General features: G+C 40.7%; 2 protein-coding genes across 4 annotated transcripts; both read right to left on the bottom strand.

The window, feature by feature from the left end:
* Nucleotides 1-1,088: 1,088 nt before the first annotated feature.
* entpd4 (ectonucleoside triphosphate diphosphohydrolase 4) lies at nucleotides 1,089-8,068 on the bottom strand. 2 transcript variants are annotated; one of them, XM_061728924.1, is made up of 13 exons: nucleotides 7,939-8,068; nucleotides 7,041-7,148; nucleotides 6,747-6,944; nucleotides 6,449-6,654; nucleotides 6,103-6,253; nucleotides 5,862-5,965; nucleotides 5,575-5,634; nucleotides 5,265-5,395; nucleotides 3,430-3,596; nucleotides 3,020-3,344; nucleotides 2,646-2,731; nucleotides 2,409-2,570; nucleotides 1,089-1,452 (listed from the first exon to the last, which is right to left on the bottom strand). In XM_061728924.1, exons 2-13 carry the CDS (start codon nucleotides 7,046-7,048, stop codon nucleotides 1,218-1,220), a joined length of 1,833 nt encoding a protein of 610 aa, XP_061584908.1. In that variant the 5' UTR covers nucleotides 7,049-7,148; nucleotides 7,939-8,068; the 3' UTR covers nucleotides 1,089-1,217. The 2 variants fall into 2 exon arrangements, with proteins under 2 accessions (XP_061584908.1, XP_061584907.1); XM_061728923.1 differs by having other exon boundaries at nucleotides 5,241-5,395.
* A 906-nt stretch (nucleotides 8,069-8,974) lies between these two features.
* si:ch211-214j8.12 (uncharacterized protein LOC100000539 homolog) lies at nucleotides 8,975-19,106 on the bottom strand. Of its 2 annotated transcripts, none has more exons than XM_061728925.1 (6): nucleotides 18,925-19,106; nucleotides 17,795-18,037; nucleotides 16,875-17,146; nucleotides 16,516-16,682; nucleotides 13,608-14,815; nucleotides 8,975-10,730 (listed from the first exon to the last, which is right to left on the bottom strand). In XM_061728925.1, exons 3-6 carry the CDS (start codon nucleotides 17,113-17,115, stop codon nucleotides 10,334-10,336), a joined length of 2,013 nt encoding a protein of 670 aa, XP_061584909.1. In that variant the 5' UTR covers nucleotides 17,116-17,146; nucleotides 17,795-18,037; nucleotides 18,925-19,106; the 3' UTR covers nucleotides 8,975-10,333. The 2 variants fall into 2 exon arrangements, with proteins under 2 accessions (XP_061584909.1, XP_061584910.1); XM_061728926.1 differs by having other exon boundaries at nucleotides 17,769-18,037.
* Between the last annotated feature and the right edge of the window lie 146 nt (nucleotides 19,107-19,252).

A 19,252-nucleotide genomic window follows, 5' to 3' on the forward strand; every position in this document is an offset into this window, starting at 1 on the left:
TTTATTTCCTCTTGAATTAAATGAAAATCCAATGTTTAGCCATTTCTTTTGGTTGATTTAGAAATAACTTGATGGATTTCAGTCTCGAGGCTCCACAATGCTCAGTGTACTGTCCCATTCTGTAGAAATAAAAGTCAAGTTTTCATGAAAAAAAGCACAAAAAACCTCTCTCATGGTACATCTGATGCGGGCCTCATGTGGTCATTGTGAACATTGGCAGATGTCTTCAGGCAGCACTTAACTTGAAACATTCAGATTCACTCAGATTAAATAAAAATATCACCTATGTAATCTGATCTTTCTCATAAAACAAGCAGACAAATATCCAATAAAACCTTTATTAGTGTACCGCAGTTTTACAACTGTTCTTTCACATTCATCTCTGAAAACATTTTTACTAAACTGTTTTTCACTGAAATAATGGGGCATGTGTGCTCATTTACAACAACCTCCCACCAGTGACCAGACTACGTCTGACAATGAAGCTCAACTTAATTCAATGGTATCTAACCTGATGCTAAGACAACCCAAAGAGTTTCAGTGGGGCTTTGAGAGAGATGGGTGCTCTTGTCAAAAGGTCATGTGGGTTTTTTGGGGAGTTTCCAAACAGTGACAAGACACATATTGCACTAGTGTAGCTAATAAAGCTTTTTTTGTCTTGCAACATAAAAATACAGAAGTGTTTGGGTAAGACATACACAAACAAAAAAAACAAAAACATTCCAGCTGAAACATGCAGGTCGACTGCATTACAAAGTGCTTCTACCTCCTAAGTATAAATCATATTGCATTTGTGGTTTCTGTAGAAATAAATGCGTGAAAACTATGAGAATTGAAAAAAACCCAATAAAAAAACAGTTGTGAGCACACATATGTGGCAAGGCATAAAGGCAAATACACACATATTTAACAAAAAAAGATCAATATATCTAACCAACACTGAAATATCAATGTTGTGTGTGCAGGTGTTTGTGTGTACCGATTAGACGGGAAAGTACCATAGTGTTTGTAATTATAAATTAAAAGAAGACATAGAGAGGCAGTTCACTTTTGACAAAGTATATTGCAGGCAAAAAAAAAATTATATATATATATATATATATATATATATATATATATATATATATATATATCTCCATTTCTCCCAGTTGTCCAAATGCAATACCATTTATAACCACACCCTTGGATGCATAGATGCGGTCCAGCCTGTACGCAGCTTAGAGGTTGATGGGGAGTGTTGGCGAGCCGAGACCTTTTTCCATCCACGGGACAGAGGAGGGAGTGTAGCGCTGAGCCACACGCCGATGAATGCGTCGGAGCCGCAGTAAGTACAGCATAATGGACAGTAAAACGATAAAGAAACACGCCAGGAATAAGTAGTGGTTGTTGAGGAAGGAGAAGTTGTGCCTCCAGTGAGAGTGTGCTCCTTTCAGACCTTCTTTCTGAATGTCCCTGGAAGAGGCCAAAACAAAAATAATCTGCACAGTTCAGGATTGAACAAACAAGCATGTGAACAGAGAATAAGCAGTCTGTTCATTACATGTAAATAACTAGAGGCTTGCTGCAGTGATCATCTGCGGAGCCCATTATTAGGTTCAAACCTGTTAAATTTCATTCTGACGCAAAACAAACTGAATCAGGAACACTTGCTCTTATAAGCATGATATTTATTGTCCTCAGCTTGTGTGCTCCTGTAGTGGGAACTCCCACAAAGGCGAGTATGAGTACTCCACCAGGTCTCAGTGAGACTTTACCAGCTCAACAGAACTGCAACTACACAAGACACAGTCGTGAAATTTTACTGATGCAGAGATCCAAATGAAGGAAATTTGAAAGTGTGTGCTCCAGCACTCACTTAGTAAGGTAACAATGATTGGCAACTGTTTCCACATAAATGTCAAGTGAGTTCTTGAAAGATCATAACAAACAAAAAGCCAGTGAGTCACATACCTACTAACAGGTTTGGTACAGTGAAATGTAAACTAAAGGTGAAGGTATAGAAGTCTTATACATGACTGATGGTCATTATTTTCTTTTAGCTGGACGTGTTGGAAGTTCTTTTATAGTAGTGGGTAGTGGCAATGCTTTTTTGTCTATCAGATGAAACTTAATCCAAGTTTGATAAACCTTTGAACGTCACAGCTATGACATGTTTAAACAAAGGTGTCCAACTGATTAAAATGCCACAGTTTCTTTAAATGCTGATCATTGTTTGTCGCTCTCAAGGGTGACGTCAGAGCAAGCTATTATTACAGTGTAGATTAACTAACTGTGTCTCCACACATATTGAAGAACAGGTTTTACAAGACTGGATTTCAGGGAATTCTTTTTTTTTTCCGGATTGAAATCAAGATTTGATTCGTAACTGGACGAAAGGTTGGTCACGCACAAAAGAGAGTCCATCTTACCTCAAAGGTAGAAACCGTGTTCTGTAAAGTATAGCCCCAAGAGTCCACTGGACTTCTTTATCATAAACCAGCAGAGCAGTCTTCAGGTTTTTGTAGTCGCTCGGGAAGGAGAAACCAGAGTGTAATACTTCATGCATCCACGCTGATTTAAAACACTGGTACCTGTAGACAAACATACAGACTTTGTGGCACCCATTTTTTGCTTCAGTAATGGTTTGATAATTTTACACAACTTACTTAAGTCTGGGGAAATCTGCATGTGAGGCATACAAGCCGGAGTCAAAGCGCTCCTTTAGCGTCTTCCACTGGGTGGCACAGTAACCCTGGTAATGTGAAACTACAACATCAGGATTGTTTCTCTGCTCTCCATTTCTTCCTATAATTATGCTATCAAAATGACACCTTCAATGCACAAATACAATTAAAAGGCCAGTCACATACAACCGTCATTTCATCTTCTTTTATAGAATCTTAAAAAGACATCGGCATAAAAGAGTGGAATGGTTTTGAATAACAAAACAGTTGTATCTTGAACACATCAAACTAAAAATACCTACAGGTGGCAACTACTTTTGAGCTGAAAAATGGTTTTATTGTTTTATTGTACTTACCTTGGCGGCCTGGACATATTTAGAAGCATTATAATCCCCTCCCATACGCAGCACATCCTCTGTGCAGTAATAAAATTCTGAGAAGCCGTAAAACTGGCTGTTCTGGTAGTCGATTGCGGGCTGGTAGATGCCGCTGAGGGAGGTCTGGGTGTCATTGGTGCGGTTGAGGAATGGCTGGAGAAGTTGTCGACACTTGTCAAAGTCTCCTGTGCCTCGAAGGTAGACCGTCTGGGTGGACGGTCCGATATGATCCGGCATGTCGATGGGAAGACAAGGGTCCAGGAGGGGAGACTCCGCTGTCTCTCCGACATGCCCGCCTAAAAGCCTGAACAGAGCAGCAAACATGATGGCATGCTCAGAGCATTGTGAGGATCAAAATCAAGGTAAAGCTCCTGGCGAAAGGACCTCACTTGTTTCGAGCGGCTGTATTTCTGATGAGGCTCTCCTCGTATCTTTGGCGCGCCGCGTTCCCTCCGAAACCCAAGAAGGTGGACACGTAAACACGATAAACGTGCTCTGTCCGATGCGCATCACACCCCAGGTTGAACTCAGCCAGTAAGTTCTTGGCAACTTCCTCCTACAAACACAAATCAGCAATGAGAAATCAATACACCCTCATACAACTCTATATAGGCTTAATATTCACACAAAAACGTACAATCATCATTGCATTGCACAAGTTACCGTACACATGTTAATGGTTACATATGAGAAAAGACAAATATTGTTATTTCTCATTGGATGCATCCATGATTCTAACTAACAAAATGAGAATATATCAACATGTCTAAAAAAACAAGAGCAAGTATGGAAGGTCTGCTGATGTAAATACTAGGGATGGGCAGTATGGACTAAAAAATGTATCACAATAATTTCTGGCATTTATCCCGATAAAAAAATACCAATTCAACTCCCCCTTTGTAACTATAAATCTATCACCACATTCAGTCTTTGGAGCCCCCAAAAAGAATCTCTAAAAGAATACTAAATGCTACTAAACGTCATCAATGGGAATTTATCGTTCTTTCTTTCTTGCTCATTTCTTTCCTCCTGCTCTCTCCTTCCTTCTTTTTTCCCTTCCTTCCTTCTTTCCTCCTGCTCTCTCCTTCCTTCTTTTTTCCCTTCCTTCCTTCTTTCCTCCTGCTCTCTCCTTCCTTCTTTTTTCCCTTCCTTCCTTCTTTCCTCCTGCTCTCTCCTTCCTTCTTTTTTCCCTTCCTTCCTTCCTTCCTCCTGCTCTCTCCTTCCTTCTTTTTTCCCTTCCTTCCTTCCTTCCTCCTGCTCTCTCCTTCCTTCTTTTTTCCCTTCCTTCCTTCCTTCCTCCTGCTCTCTCCTTCCTTCTTTTTTCCCTTCCTTCCTTCTTTCCTCCTGCTCTCTCCTTCCTTCTTTTTTCCCTTCCTTCCTTCCTTCCTCCTGCTCTCTCCTTCCTTCTTTTTTCCCTTCCTTCCTTCCTTCCTCCTGCTCTCTCCTTCCTTCCTTCCTTCCTCCTGCTCTCTCTCTCTCTCCTTCCTTCCTTCCTTCCTTCCTTCCTTCCTTCCTTCCTTCCTTCCTTCCTTCCTTCCTTCCTTCCTTCCTTCCTTCCTTCCTTCCTTCCTTCCTTCCTTCCTTCCTTCCTTCCTTCCTTCCTTCCTTCCTTCCTTCCTTCCTTCCTTCCTTCCTTCCTTCCTTCCTTCCTTCCTTCCTTCCTTCCTTCCTTCCTTCCTTCCTTCCTTCCTTCCTTCCTTCCTTCCTTCCTTCCTTCCTTCCTTCCTTCCTTCCTTCCTTCCTTCCTTCCTTCCTTCCTTCCTTCCTTCCTTCCTTCCTTCCTTCCTTCCTTCCTTCCTTCCTTCCTTCCTTCCTTCCTTCCTTCCTTCCTTCCTTCCTTCCTTCCGCGAGATGACAAACTCTTACCTTGGGAAATTTTTTTGACGGTATATCGTAAACGGTAAAATATCACTCATTGTTCCTAGTAAATACATGTCTACAACACTAAAAGAAATTCCTGACATGACCACAGTCCACTGCATTTGGTGGTCTCAGCACAAGGAAGTGAATATTCCCAGTGCTAAATCCTGCCATGGAGTCATGCATCCAGCTTACAGTATGCCTTCACAGTGATGAATGGAAAGCACTTCACCTCCACAGGACAAAAATGGTGCAAAGAGACAGAAGTTGGAAAGAGAACCAAGAGTGAGTGACAAAAACCAAAGACAGCACAAAAACAAAATTGGTTGTGGATAATAACCTGTTGTGGAGAAGCAAAGCTTACAGTTTTGGGCACTTCGTATGCAATCTGTGTGGAAACACCACCCATGTCCAGGACCCCAGCAGTCCTCCTCCTCATCAGCGTGTCCTGTTGATCACTGCCTGGAACGTGCACCTCCACCTCATGTTCCTCATCTTGTGTGATTGACAGTAGGCCGATGGGAGTGTCAAAGAATGAAGAAACAAAATGTGAGTACTGTACTACTGCTGGCTTGTGATCTTCAAAAGTAAATCTCCATGTCTCTGTTAACATGCAGCACATCTGCTGCTAGACAACAAAACATTCATTCATTTCAAGATGTGCAAATCCTTACCATTTTGCACATGGTTAAACCTTCCAAGGACAAAGTTTATTCCAATCCATGCATAGACACCTAAAACCAATTAATACACTTGTGTTAAACAAACTTTAAAGTACTACTTTAAATAAAAAGCAACATTTGTCAGGAAATATTTCAGTGAGCATGAAACAATGATTCAAAGCTCCTTAAACATATTAATATGGTCAACATTTTTTAAGGTCCAAAATATCCACAAGGCTGTAATTGCATCAGATGCCAACTATAATCACATCAGGCTCGTAAATGTTCCACTTAATTACCTTCTTGCTTTCCAGAAATCACCTCAACATGGGAATCTGAGAAGAGGAAATTGAAGTGGACTGGGATATCTGTGCGCAGATCCTCAAGAAGTGCTTCTTGATGACTGAGAACAAGCAAACAGAAAAAGAGAATATACAGCAAGTTTAACTAAGATTAGAGCTCTTTAAGCCAGCGGCTTGAACTCCTGCTGCAGATACATTTGCACACTTTGCAGTTTTGCTCATTTAAGCTCATTGTTACCTCTCTGGTAGGACTCTCATTCCAGCTGTGCACAGAATGTACAAGGGTGTTTCCTGGTGCTTATGTTTGGGAATGTGCTGAGCTGCAAAGCTCAAAAGTGGGTATATATAATCACTGGCTTTCTCTGGTGTTTTAGCCAATTCAGAAATACCTGCCAGGAAAACAAATGAAGACCAAAAATATTATTTTAGATTGAGTACAAAACAGTGTTTCTTAATCTGTGCCAAATGCTTACATAATATTTTGTAATCCTTAAGTCTTTACGTATAAAATGGGTTACAATGGTTGTATTTTCTCCTTTAAACAATTTTTAAATTAATTAGAAAACCAGCTCTCAGCATCTTACCAGGTTTGATCTTCATGACCACTGGCTTGCGGTGCTGATCTCGCATTTGCCGGATATCCAGGAGTTCATGCGGATTACCGTTGTGCTGAGGCCAGCAGTACACAAATATCCTGGAGCCACTGCTGCCACAGTCCACTACCAGACCGTAGTTCAGGTCGGGGTTGCTTGTGTCCGTCACGTCCACATCTGTGACTCTCGCCAGGTGCCTTACGAACACCGTAGATCAATTGATTGATATCAAACATAATATTCACTGCAAAATATCTTCACATGGACAGTGGATTTTAGACAAGAGTACCTGTGGAAGTTATTATCCTTTGTTATCCAACTAGCATGTCCTTTTCCAGCCACTAGCAGTAGGTAGAGCAGTCCTATGAGGCCAATCACGAGGCCGAAGAAGAGCAGCTGTCTGAAGGAAGGTATCAGCAGCCGGGGAAGAACCTGGGAGGAAACGCTGAAATGCCACGAGGCTGGGCAAAGGCATGAAAAGCTGATCCTGTCAACAAATAAAAAAAAAAAGCTCAGTTAAGTGCATGTCACAGACATGTGGTGGGTAAATGTATCAAATGACTAGAGATGTTACCACACCAACCTTCCCATGGTGCAGATTGTCCTCTTGGTTTATGAATCAGTCAGCTGAAGGAAGAAGAGTTGGCTTATTCCACTGCTCCATCCTTGATTCCTCTGATCTTATCATGACCTTATGGAGAGGAATGTGGTTACATTCTGTATCTATTTGTGTACTCGTAACTGGGAATAATACTCGTAACTGGGAATAATCAAAGCCTCTACTGCACATCCCGCTGTTCCTTCTGATTATTGTTTCTTGTTTTTTTGTTTTGTTTTCTGCTTTTGTTTTGTATTACCTAGCTTATTCTATTTGTCTCATCACCTTTTTAGTCTCTCTCGGGGCAAAATAACTGTAAATTCCCCCCTTTTCTTTTTTTTTTACAATCTTCCCAACAAAGTACTGCTTCTTACCTGTATGTCATTCAATGTTATATGAGTTTAAAAAAGGTCTCCAATGTAAACAAGTGTAATGCTTTCTTGGAATAATGCCTTTTAGTTGACTTTGTATCAGCGAATCTGTGCTGTCATGAAACTGTACCTGATCCTATGCAACTCTCCTAATAAATTCTTCAATCAATCAATCAATCAATCAATCAATCAATCAATCCCTCAAATATCTGAAAGTGACTTTTGAACTCCAGACAGGCCTGGTGTTATCTGACATATCTGATATTTGGATACAGCCAATTTACTTATATATTGATGCTAATGTACGGCTAGAAAGTATAGATGCAAGTAAGTCTAATTGGAAACAAGTCACTTTTATTACACATGACGCAGGTTGACTGAAGTAACTATAGCATTACTAGTTTCGTTAAAAAAAAGACAGTTAATGGTCGGAAAATGATGCATACTGGCCGACGTCAGCAACGTGACATTATAGCTGGGTGTTTGTATGACATAAAAGACCCTATGCTTACCTTCTAAAAGGCTGAAAGTCCGTTTTTGTTGGGAAAAGTATCATTTTTATGCGGCCAGATGATCGCCGCTGGATAGCTGGCACGAGTCCCCGGTGAGTGACGTGGTGTTGACTCCAGCAGGGATGTTTGATTTTAACTCCCGCGTCCCCCGGAATCAGCAAACGCCATGGTAAGCAAATCCTGGACGAGCGGCCAAAGCCTTCCTCTTCCTCTTTTGAGATTTTTAATGCACTGTAATCTGTTACATTAAAAAAAATAATACTTTTAGACACTCGTTCACAGACCAGTTCTCATAAAATAATCACATAGGTATCTCCGCCACTGTTCTATATCACCACAGAACAGTGCATTTCTAATTCATGTCGTTTTTAGTCCCTGTCCATGCAAATCAATCATCGTGTGCTGTTTTTGCATAACATTTCGGACAAGACAATACATATGATTGGCCATTTGTGCCTGCTGTCACAAATCGCGCTGTCAAGATGTGGAAAACCAACGACTCACAAATGCCGGCCTCTTCTTTTACGCTTAATAGTGTGGCAACTTCAATAAGGGCTCGTTACTGCCACCTACTGCCTGGAGTTTTACATGAACGATGAAAATAAACGCCACATTTTCTTATGTAAAAAAAAAACTTGATCCTGTCCATCCATCTTTATTGTTTCTCTCCCACACCGACTGCACTCTTTTTTCTTCCACGGTCATCTGATATAAATTTAGTTATATCATCTATTATCTTTCAAACTGTGTTTATTAAAGTGTTTCCCCCCCTTGCTTTATCACATATATTATAAATGCAGCCGTTTGCCACAGCACAGTGAAGCAATGTGCAAATTATCACATATTTTTCATAGGTTCCTAACAATTATACTGACATTGCAATTAAGTATTAATCATAACGATAAGGTAAATTATGGAGTATTCCAGAAAAAAAAATAAAACAACAAGAAAACACAAAAAATATCCAAATTCAATATAGTGCTGCCCAACTATGTATTTATTGCAAAATTATTATTAAAAATACATATTAATCTGGGTACCATCCGGTCTAAGCACTTAGGTTTTAAAATAAAAACAAATAAAATCAAATACAATTCATGGTTGTTTGCTGTCATGCAAATTTATTGGAGTGTCTCACGCATTTTATGTACAAGAACCTGCAATGCCACAGGCAAGGCAAGTTTATTTGTATAGTACATTTTGAGTATAAGACAATTCAAAGTGCTTTTCATTAATACATTTTAAAAATGCATGTAAAAGTATGCATTTTTTTAAACTCTTAAAAGTAAGAGTTTAAAAGCAGAATTAAATACAAAGACATAAGTTAAAAAGAACAAAACAAATAAGATGCTAGAAATAAAGGGTTACAGTGCATTTTGGTACATCACCGAAATGTAATGGAAAATAAAAAGGTTTTCAAATTTGACTTAAAACAAGTGAGTTTCAGCTGCCCTGATGCATTCTGGGATTTTGTTCCACAGGTGAGGGGCATAAAAGCTGAATGCACCTCACTGTGTCTGGTTCAAACTCTTGAGTACAGAAAGTACCGTATGTGTGACCCTGACGGCCTGAAGGTTCTGGTTCATAATGGACCAAAAGATCAGATAGGTATTTTGGCCGGAGACCATTCAGATATTTATAAACCAACAGCAGGATTTGAACATCTATTCTGTGACAGACAGGATGCCAACATAAAGATCTAAGAACTGGAGATATACAGTCAATTCTCTTGATCTTAGTGAACACGCAGGTAGCAGCGTTTGGAAGTGACTGCAGCTGAGACCCACGAGAACAGGGTTACAATAGTCCAGTCTACTGAAGATAAAAGCATTGACAAGTATTTTTAAGCCCAGCTGAGACATCAGTCCTTTAATCCTTAATATGTTCTCTAGGTGATAATAGACTGCCTTCACTACTGTCTTAATGTGGCTGTTAAAATTCAGGTCTGAGTCTAGAACCACTCCCAGATCTCTGGCTTTAGCTTCATTTCTTGAAGCTGAGGGCTGACGTTTAATCTTTTTTCTTTGGCTCCAAAAATCATTATTTCCATTTGGTCTTCATTTAACTGAAGAAAAGTTAGGTACATCCACTCTTTAATTTGATTAGTGGATTTGATCAATGTTTGAATTGGATTATAGTCTCATGGTGAGATGGTTATATAGATTTGTGTATCATCTGCATGCGACACATTGTCGCATTTCAGTTCAAATCAAGTATTAAAGACATAATGCGTAACATCAGTGCAAATCTAAATGATTAATCTGTGTGTGCATTGCAAACTATAATTTGTGATAACTGTGCCACTGGCAGTGTAGAGGTGTTGTCGTATTTGTCTGAATAATAACACTCTGTCCACCTTTTACAACTTTTGTAACAGACCCCTGCAATGTCTTTACTACTCCCAGACAACTTGAACTTTACTGAACTTTTTGCAGTCTAACCAGTCAGATTTGTTGATTTGCCAGCAACAACTCACATCCATATACTCGAGCCTCTTGCTCCACCACAGTATTCTTCTCAGAGTTGTCATACACACATCTGTTCGCATCAGCTCAATATATTGCACCCGTTGGAGTGGCAACGGGGATGAACCTGCTGAATTTGCAAAACAAGGCATAAGGAAGTGGTGCCCTCTGAGCAGCGTACTCATTAAAACAAAGTCCAGAGGGCACGGCAGAGACACGAGTGAGATCTTCTCCAGTGAAGTGGAACCGTTCAGGAGAACACCGAGCACCTTCCTCAGGGACATCCAGGACATGGCCGGCTTCTTCTGGGTGTGATCATAGGAGAAACTACAGACAGCAGAGAGACAAAAACAAAACAAACAAAACATGAAGAGGGTTACTTTGATACTGTATGTTGTTCTGACAGTTTTTTGTTTTCTGGCCTGTTAATGTTACTAACCATGGTAAATGACCAGCTGACGTGTGCTGACTCTGCCTACTGTCATCAGAAAAGAATCTATGACTGACAGGTGATTTTAACTCACAATTTAACACTATTCTCTGAACAAAACCTGCTGTGGAGTCATTATTTGCTCTGAATTAGTAACCATGGTGACCTGGGGCCTGTACTACGAAGCAAGTTCAACATACCCAGGATATCTTTTCCTTATCCAGATTCACTAACCCGGACAATTGCAATCACGCTAAGCGGTCACACGACGGTGGTTATCAACTCGGTATATCAACCCAGGTTTCTCCAATCTGGATATGAGCGCGTGCACATAAAAGGGGCGGTGTTTTCAGCGCATGACCAATCACAAGCATGGAGAAGTCCGCTGTCAGAGCCGCTTATTTCAGTAGCGAAGAGCAAACAATAATTTTACGGAAATATGATGAGTATAGGCATATAATACAGGCAAAAAGCAACACAGTTGCAGCTGCAAAATGCAGGAAAGACAGCTGGCAAAAGATCGCTGACTGTAGAAATGCGTAAGTTCATAGGGATATAAACATCACTGCCCCATCATTAGGGCATAAGTAGATCTGACTATAATTACAGTTGTCTATTCTGTTAAATGCATGTGTTGCTTAGATGTATTCGTATGGCGTGTATGACAATTGTAGCATCATTCCTTCAGCTGCAACCCCAGCGGAGTGAAACGCACATGGGAGCAAATAAAAAATAAATATAAAAACATAATTCAAAGCGGTAAGTAGGCTCACTTTCATATCTTAGAAGTACAACAAGTACAAGGCTTTAGTGTTTCTATCACTCTCTGTTTTAGGATGATATCAGTATACAAAAGCACAATGAAATAGCATTGACATTACTTGCAGCAAACAGAAAAAAAAATGACAAGAAGAAGACAGGAGGGATCCTCTCACGATCCGCGCACCGAGCTCCACTGGATTCTCTTCGAAAGGGCATGCCATTTTCCAAGAGAGCTGATTGGTCAGTGGGCGGTGCTTTTATACCCGGCGATCTGTATCTCGAACATAACCTGCTCCGGAACAGGTTAGCTGTTCAGCATAAGTTACCATGGCGATGTACCCCGGTAAGAAGTGAACCACCGTCGTAGTCCTGAAAACCCAGGGTTAAACCTGAAGTTACCTCGCTAACCCCAAATCCCGCTTCGTAGTACAGGCCCCTGATGTTCACGGGGAAATCTGACTTCAAGCTCAATATTCGTCACTGACTCATCCATCATACCACAGTACAACAACAAAACAGAACCAAACAACTGTGCGCTTGTAATACTGCATCATCTGAATTAGGTTGTGTTCTTAGAAATGTTGAGGGTTTTTTGTTCTGATGTTATGATTTTATGGAGTTTTTCTTTTCTGTAATGTGGGTCATATTTTTTTTAAAATGTTTTTTTAATTTTATTTTGTCAAAAAAAGTTGAATGCTTTCCATCACAAAAAAAAAACAACTTTTGTGTTTACTGCTACACAAACTATCCATCCATAATCTATACCTGCTTATTCATATTTAGGGTTCTGGGGATTTGCTAGAGCCTAACCCAGCTCACTTTGGGAAAAATCTATTCTCGAATGAATCAGTAGATGAAATGAAATATTCTTCTCACTCAAAGATCTCTGGGAGAGGCTTTAAACCCCCCCAAACACAGGGCAGGGGGTCGGCCGGTACCCAAACTGGATGGACAACCTTGCTTACCAAAAAGTGCTGAGAGTGACATCACACCTGCAAGTGGTTTCGTGACCACAAAGACAAAACTCCTAAATCAAATGGGATGAACTGTCGTAGATTTATGTTGAGGTAGGTTAAGTGTTGTGATACACAGCAAAAACAAGAACTAAGGTAGCTCCTGATCTCAGCAGGCTCTTCCAAGTCTTCAAAGAATAAAAATCTTGTTTATATGGAGCTAGAACAGTCTCATAATTGACAAATGCACAGACCGATTTGCAAATACACACACCGTTTCACACGTGCACAGAAGAATTCACACGTGCGTAGGACAAGATATACAAATGTATTTTTGATGCACACACAAATATAACCTGATTTACAAACATTTTTTTGTCTGTGAGCTGCGCTGGATTTGCATGTGAGTTTTGAGACTCCCCTGACGTGACTCGATCCACAAATAGGGGTGGGTTAAAAATATTGATATATCGATATTTTATCAATATACATGTGTAGGAATGATTATCGATACATAAATCCAAGTATCGATTTAAGAAAAAAAAATAAAAATTTATATATATTTTTTTTTTTTTAAATCCCGATTTTTTTTTCTCCCCCCCCAAATCGGTCTGTGCATTTGTAAAACTTGTCCTGTGCATTTGTCAATTATGAGACTGTTCTAGCTCCCTATGTTTATTCCCATCCTCTGTCATTTGAAAATAATAATATTAATAATAATAATAATAATTTTCCCTTGTGTGTTTGGTCATATTTATATATAGGTGCAGTACAAGTTGATATAATACAGACAGTACAGCAGAGGATGATGATCCCTCCAAAAACAATAAAGATGAATGTCATAAATCCCATAGGTTAAATTCTGTCACTATAAATACTCAATTAGTCATTAATGGAAGTAAATTCTCCTCACTGTTAGTTTGATCTATAATAGGTCTTTGAGGAAACGCATTCTGTTTCAAACGTGTTATAGTTTTGTCAGTTGTGGCTACGTGTGCAGTATAAAACAGCAACAGAGACTAAATCCACTCATGCAAACAGGTTTTATATCATTCTGACCTGAGCGTGAGAGAGTGGAGGTCTGGCAGCTTTGGCAGGTCCTGATCTTCCAGCTGATCATCCTCATGTTGTAACAAATCATTCATACGTTCCACCTGTCGGCTGTTGGGAGGCTCAGCAGAGATGAGCAGCTCTCTGAGTCTGGGACAGGCCCTGAGGACCTTCATCAGGGGCGTGCTGGGGCAGGTTTTCACTCCCTCCAGTGTGAGAGAGGTCAAGGAGGTGCCTGCAACTTCCAAGGCAAGAAGAAGACTCCACATATGGTTGGGGAAGATGAGAGAAAGACTCTGCAGCTTTCCTGCCCAGCTCTGGATGCCTGTGGCCAACAAAGACCCCTGGCTTCTACCTACAGATGCGTCTACACACGCATCCATGTTCACAGACATGGATTTGATGCCCGGACATAACTGACCTAAACTTTTCAGAGAGTTACAAGTAACACCCGTGACATTTCTCAGATTCAGAATCAGGTCTGACTGTGACAAAACTTGATATTCTTCCTCTATTTGGTTATAAGAGCAAGATGCCCCCTCATTACTAGCATCTTCCTCAATGTCACATTCCTCTCCCTCCCAGAATATCCTCTCTTCCTCTTCACTCTCATCTTTATCTACTGGCGTCCCTTTTTTCTTCGTACTCCCACCGTCGCTGTGCTGCCTGTGCACCCTCTCCCTCCACAACTCCTTCAGCCTGGGAACTCCCTCCCTGGCAGCAAACTCGTCTGCCTGGTCAAAGTCTCGACGCTCGATGAGACGGCAGGCCTGTCCGAGCTGATCCATGGCAACCCTTTCCAGGGAGGGCAGCGAGAGAAGGAGGTAGGCAGCTCCTACCACCGGGTCTCCCTCCTGTTCCCCAAACCCAATATCCATAGCCAGCAGACTACTGAGGGGGAGAGGAGACAGGTTTGGGGGAAGAGAGGAGGAATCAACAGAGCAGGAAACAGAAGACAAGCCCGAGGGACTGACAGAGGGAGAACAGAGAGGCCCACCTCCGAGAGGAAGCAGTGCAGCCGGGGAAAGCAAATGACAGCGGGATACGTCTAGATGTCTTAAGAAACGGCAGCAGCGGACAACTGTCAGGATTACACTCCTGTCACACGGCAAACCGGCCAAGGAGAGTGAGCGCAGGGCAGGTAGACTGTGGAGGGTTTCACACAGGACCCTGGAGGGAAGCTGCTGGGCTCCAGACAGGTCCAGACTGCAAAGACCCTGACACACAAATGAGGAACTTCAAACCAAACGTCAAGGGTAAAAGAACATCACACCATTACATTTTCCACTTTTCAATATAGTCGTTACACTGAGTCAGTACGTTCACATGCAGCGATTCAACCTGGTTGCAGATCGGTTGCAGACATCGTTCCGACTTTTAAACTGCATGTAAACACCTCAACCAGGTCAAGTCAACCTGGTCAAGCCGGATTCATCAACCAGTTCGGAGCACCTAGATAAGCCAGTCGCAACCAGGTTGTTAACGCCATGTGTACGGGGACATAGATATTGCAGTCTGCGCATGCTCGAGAATTTCCCCCGGGTGGGGTTTTCCCCCGGGGGAGGGGATTCACCCGGAAGTGAAAGGAGACGACGCATGCTCAGTAGTTGAAAAGGAGGCGGCGCGTGTTTACCCATTCTTTAATTCTTCAAAACATTTCTACAGGAAGAACTCATTTTTGGTCCGACGAGGAGACTGCTACGGCAGATGCAAGAGTTAAACAGGTCAACCGGAAGTGGCTCTTTGTTGAAATGGTTACCTTGGGTACAGCGCCACCTAGCGTCACGGAGTCAGCCATGCTCTGGTTACAGTGGCTTATTCAATCTGATACAGTCTGATCTCAGAACGGCATGTATAATCAGACAAGTGATCCAATCTTCTGCATGTCATTATGTGATAAGATCTGCAACCAGGTTGAATCGCTGCATGTGAACGTACTGACCGACATTGCAATACACAACCCATGCGCGAGTTCTGACTCAGACCAGAAGGAGAGCACACATTAGGCCCATTTTAAAATCCTTACACTGGCTACCTGTTAGTTTTCGTGTTGATTTTAAAGTTCTTTTATTAGTTTATAAAGCGCTACATAGGCTTGCACCAGAGTATATTTCAGAGATGTTTTTATTCTATGAACCAGGAAGGCCCCTCAGATCCCCTGGCTTTTCCTTTCTAGCTGTTCCACAGAGTAGAACTAAAAGATTTGGTGATGCTGCTTTTAGCCACTATGCTTTCAGCCTGCCGGAAGATCTGAGAGGAGCTGGAAATGTGGACATTTTTAAACGTAGACTAAAAACTCATCTCTTTGGTCTGGCTTTTATGTAGCATCACATTTTATAGTTTTATTCTGTTTAACATTTTTTAGAGGTATTTGTTTTATTTATTGATCTATTTCTTGTAATGTTTTTATTATTATTATATTTTGTCGTTGTGGACTGATTATTTTTTAGCCTTAATTCATGAACCTTCATCATTATTTCATTTTAATTAACTATATTGTATGTCAGTGTGCATTGGTCTCCAAGTTTTTATTTTTGTTTTTATTATGCTTATTTTTCAGTCAAAATGTTAAGCACTTTGTATTTTATGTATCTGGATGAAAGGTGCCATACAAATAAAATGTGATTGATTGATTGATGGCGGCAACATCGTACAGTGGTTGTGGGTTGGTTTTTTTAAATTGAATATTCCCTACTGACCATTTTCATTAGGAAATGCCTTTAAAATGTTACAGACATAAACATAGTATTGTTGATATTTAGTATTGGAAGAAAACATCCCCATTTTGTCAAATATATTGATAACATGTACCCAAACGAAATCCTGTGGCTTTCGGATGTCTTTATTTACATTTGGACAGAAGGATTGAAATGTAACCTGTAGTGGACAGAGTTGCTGGTGATTGATTTTTCTTTACCTGACAGCGAGCAGCAACATGGGTACAGAGAGCAGGGGTGACCAGACCAGGACATCTGTCCAGAGACAAGCTTCTGAGCTGGGGGACCAGCAGGAGGTGGAGAGCAGCTCGAGACAGCTCCTTTCTGCTGCAGAGAAGACATGTCAGCTCCTCCACCAGGTCGCCAGCTGCAGACGGATTAAAAGGGAAGAAGTGGGGTTGTTATATAAGGATTCAATCATTTACTCTCAACTAGTTATGGAGAAGTTGAAGAATCAAGTTTCAGAATTACATTTGAATCTCCTTTTTTCCCCACATAAATAATTCTTCACTTAAAATCTCAAGTAGTAGGAACTTTCTTTAAACCCGCACAAACTCACGCAGTACATTGAAAGGTCCCATGATGTATGTAAATGAGTATTGATCCAGGTAGTTGTCAGCGTAGTCTTTCACCCACACTTCCTTCATGTTGTCAGCCACACTTTGCAGGCACATGTGTGTCAGCGAGCGGACCGAACCATTTTCGTCTGTCCTCCAGGAGCTGCTGTGTTTCATCTTCCTCTGTCTCCTCCAGCCCTGCTGGGCCTTTCCCCAGTGATCCAAAGCCCGAAACAGAGGCATGGCTGGATTTCAGCTGGTCCAGGGGCCGAACCTGTGTGACAATAAGCATATTTAAATTGTGGGAGATGAAACAAGAAAAAAAAAAAGAAATGACACAACTGGTATTAAGACTCAAAAGCCCCATGAAGGTGTATACCGTACTTTGATTTGAAAGCCACTGTCTTAAAGTTGTGAAAATCCTGTTTTTTATTTTTGACCTTCAGTGAGGGACTATTTAATAAAGTCAGAAGGAATATAAAAACATTCAGATAATCCAAATAAACATTCAAATGTACATACGAATGTGCACAGGGCTGCCAGCTTTTCCAAAAAGCCAAGTTCATGGTTGGATATATTCCAATTGGTATTAAACAACCTCTAGACTGACACTAAATGGGAAGTTTTGTTTAATTGTTGCATTTTAAAGAGCTTTTCATGATGTATGTTTAGTCAAAGATTAGCTAGTGAGGGACATTTATTCTTAATTCAAAACATTTTCCCACCACTGGGTCCAGAAGAGACTTAACAAGGAGAAAAATTTAAAGATGAAGACAAAAAAAAAAATCAAATGCTTAAATAATATGCAGATGTGCAACATGTTGCAAAACACATTTCAATCAAAAGTATCTTTACATAAAAATGCCTAGCACAAACACAAAAAGCTGAGGAACAACCTCAAGTTCTGCCTGGTTGGTCTTACTGGCCTGTGGCTTCCTTGGAGACCCTGAAGATCTCTGGCGATGACTCCCATTCATCACTCCATAGCCATCGTTATTGTCATCACTGGAGACAGCGATCCATCTAGGGCCAGGCTGTTCCGGGTCTTGCTCTTGTTAAGTCCTACCACAGGAAACGCTCTCCACACCAGCATTGGACCAGGCTAATATCAGGACCACTTTTGAAACGATGGTAAACCTCTGCAACTCTGGTTTACTCCCGTCACCTGTGACAAATGAACGAAGAAGGAACACAATTACAATATGCTCACAATTAGTGTTGCTTTCTTTTTTTTTTGACAGATAAGTAGAGGTTGATGCATACACAAAAAGCAGATACAATATATACAGGACTGTCTCAGAAAATTAGAATATTGTGATAAAGTCCTTTATTTTCTGTAATGCAATTAAAAAAACAAAAATGTCATACATTCTGGATTCATTACAAATCAACTGAAATATTGCAAGCCTTTTATTATTTTAATATTGCTGATTATGGCTTACAGTTTAAGATTAAGATTCCCAGAATATTCTAATTTTTTTAGATATGATATTTGAGTTTTCTTTGAGTTTTCCACTGGAATAAATAATTTCCAGTGTGGTTTTGAATGAACTCGTAAAATTACCGTATCAGAATAGAATAGAAAAAAAATTTTGTCATTGGATGTCAGACATAAAATGAAATTTGGAGCACTTCTCCATTTTGTGCCACAATAAACAAAATGCCATAGGCTAAATAAAATAAAATAAATTAAAAATAGAAATAAAAGCAAGGCAGAGTAGAATTACATTTGCAGTGTCTGTATGATTTCACCAGGATTTATTCTTATGGATTGGTGTGTTTTTTTAATTTTACACTCATTTAAAGTGCTGATGGCTCTCAAACAAAAAACACGATAATAACATAGTTCTTCTATTATACGTGCTCTTATATGCATGCACTGTGTGTTTGCTGAGAGCACAACAGCTGTGGCTGTAATTTAACATCGCTAAGCTCTCTGCGTGGCTTTAAATGTTCTTGCAAAACACACAAAACAAATGCCAGACTAATCTAAAGTGTTAAGACCATAAACACTCCACACGTTGCCCTGCATGTGAGGGAGCACCGGTATACCTCTTCAAACGCCCTCCAAACTTCTGTTTCTTCTTCAGTATTGGAGGTAACCCTTATCGCATTGTATAGCCTGTGGTTTTATAAAGTCGCGGAGGCATATATACACATATATGCATATATATACGTGTATATATCGCTGTTTTTAGCAGCCCTAGGCTGTAAAGACGAGCAAGTTCCGCATCAGCGTTGGCCGGAAGTCTCTGGACGGTGGAAACGCGCTGTGACGTCTGCTGAAGGCTGATTTATGGTTCCGCGTTACACCAACGCAGATCCTACGGCGTAGTTTACGCGGCGACGCGCCTACGCCGTAACCATACGGCGTAAGCTC

The sequence above is a fragment of the Cololabis saira genome, chromosome 9 (genome assembly GCF_033807715.1).
Source record: "Cololabis saira isolate AMF1-May2022 chromosome 9, fColSai1.1, whole genome shotgun sequence".
In the NCBI taxonomy this organism is placed as follows: domain Eukaryota; kingdom Metazoa; phylum Chordata; class Actinopteri; order Beloniformes; family Belonidae; genus Cololabis; species Cololabis saira.

Excerpts from the sequence above, each read along its gene's own strand:
- entpd4 (XM_061728923.1), bottom strand. Across the intron at positions 3,597-5,240 it reads GCTTTGCTTCTCCACAACAG|GAGGAAGTTGCCAAGAACTT; the intron begins GTTATTATCCAC and ends TTGTGTTTGTAG. Across the intron at positions 2,732-3,019 it reads AATATGTCCAGGCCGCCAAG|GGTTACTGTGCCACCCAGTG; the intron begins GTAAGTACAATA and ends TCACATTACCAG.
- si:ch211-214j8.12 (XM_061728925.1), bottom strand. The coding sequence starts at position 17,115 with ATGCCTCTGTTTCGGGCTTTGGATCACTGGGGAAAGGCCCAGCAGGGC. Across the intron at positions 14,816-16,515 it reads ATGTTGCTGCTCGCTGTCAG|GGTCTTTGCAGTCTGGACCT; the intron begins GTAAAGAAAAAT and ends TTTGTGTGTCAG. Across the intron at positions 10,731-13,607 it reads CTCCACTCTCTCACGCTCAG|TTTCTCCTATGATCACACCC; the intron begins GTCAGAATGATA and ends TGCTGTCTGTAG.